Source organism: Dipodomys ordii, unplaced genomic scaffold (genome assembly GCF_000151885.1).
Source record: "Dipodomys ordii isolate 6190 unplaced genomic scaffold, Dord_2.0 Scaffold2647, whole genome shotgun sequence".
NCBI lineage: Eukaryota > Metazoa > Chordata > Mammalia > Rodentia > Heteromyidae > Dipodomys > Dipodomys ordii.
In genome coordinates this window covers 1-1054 of record NW_012269863.1, presented here as the reverse complement: position 1 = coordinate 1054, position 1054 = coordinate 1, and the positions used below count along the sequence as shown (strand labels likewise).

At 70.3% G+C, this 1054-nt stretch overlaps 1 protein-coding gene across 1 annotated transcript in view; it reads left to right on the top strand.

Annotated features, from left to right (window-relative positions):
• LOC106002069 (putative ATP-dependent RNA helicase DDX11-like protein 8) overlaps positions 1–868 on the top strand; it is a gene marked incomplete at its 5' end in the record, with an annotated part of 9007 nt that extends 8139 nt beyond the window's left edge. The window contains 5 exons of the mRNA XM_013036992.1: positions 3–150; positions 265–349; positions 425–503; positions 577–731; positions 839–868. Coding sequence (XP_012892446.1) covers positions 3–150; positions 265–349; positions 425–503; positions 577–731; positions 839–868 — 497 coding nt within the window. The remainder of the gene's footprint in view (positions 1–2; positions 151–264; positions 350–424; positions 504–576; positions 732–838) is intronic.
• Between the last annotated feature and the right edge of the window lie 186 nt (positions 869–1054).

Genomic DNA, 1054 nt, shown 5'->3' with positions numbered 1-1054 from the left:
AGCGCGGGGTGCCCGCCGGGGCTCGGCAGCTCTGGGGGCGTCTCTCCAGGGCTGCGGCCGGGCAGGCGGCACAGTGACCGGGGCGCTGCTCCTCTCCGTGGTAGGAGGGAAGATGAGCGAAGGCATCAACTTCTCGGATGACCTGGGCCGGTGAGTGGCGGCCGTGGGGCTGCGTGGGGCTGGCTGCTCAGGGCCTGGTCCCGCTGTGTGTGTGGGGGGCGCCCCTCCCGGGTGGGCGTGCCCTAGGTAAGGAGCTCTGTGCAGGTGTGTGGTGATGGTGGGCATGCCCTACCCCAACATCAAGTCTCCGGAGCTGCAGGAGAAGATGGCCTACCTGGAGCGGACACTGGTGAGTCGGCCCGGGGTTCCCGGTGGCGCCCCGCCCCCTGCCAGCGCCACACTGACCGGCGGTTTGTCCTGCCAGCCTCGGGCGCCGGGCCAGGCCGCGTCGGGCAAGGCGCTGGTGGAGAATCTGTGCATGAAAGCCGTCAACCAGTCCATCGGTGAGCCGCGGCGGGCGGGGCCTGGGGGCCAGGCCTGCTGGGGAGGTCGCTGACGCATGGGCCCGCCCCGCAGGCAGGGCCATCCGGCACCAGCAGGACTTCGCCAGCATCGTGCTCCTGGACCAGCGCTACGCGCGCCCCCAGATCCTGGCGAAGCTGCCCGCGTGGATCCGCGAGCGCCTCGAGGTCAAAGCCACCTTCGGCCCGGCCTTCGCTGCTGTGCGCAAGGTCAGCTGCCCGCCCACGCCCCACGCCCCACACCCCTCCCGTCCCCCAACAAGGGGACCCTGCTGTGCCCAGAGCTGCAGCCCTCATGCCTTTCCTTCTCTCGGCAGTTCCATCGCGAGAAGTTGGGGGCCGCCTAATGGCAGCCCCCCGCTGCGGGCAGCTTGTGAAGGGAGATGCTGCAGACCCGGCTTCTCACTGAACCATAGGCTGCGGGGAGGAGACGGGGGGTCTCCCAGCTCAGCGGGCTGTGGACCTCCCCCTTGTCCGTTTCCAGCCCCCCCCCAGCTCAGCGGGCTGTGGACCTCCCTCTTGTCAGTTTCCAG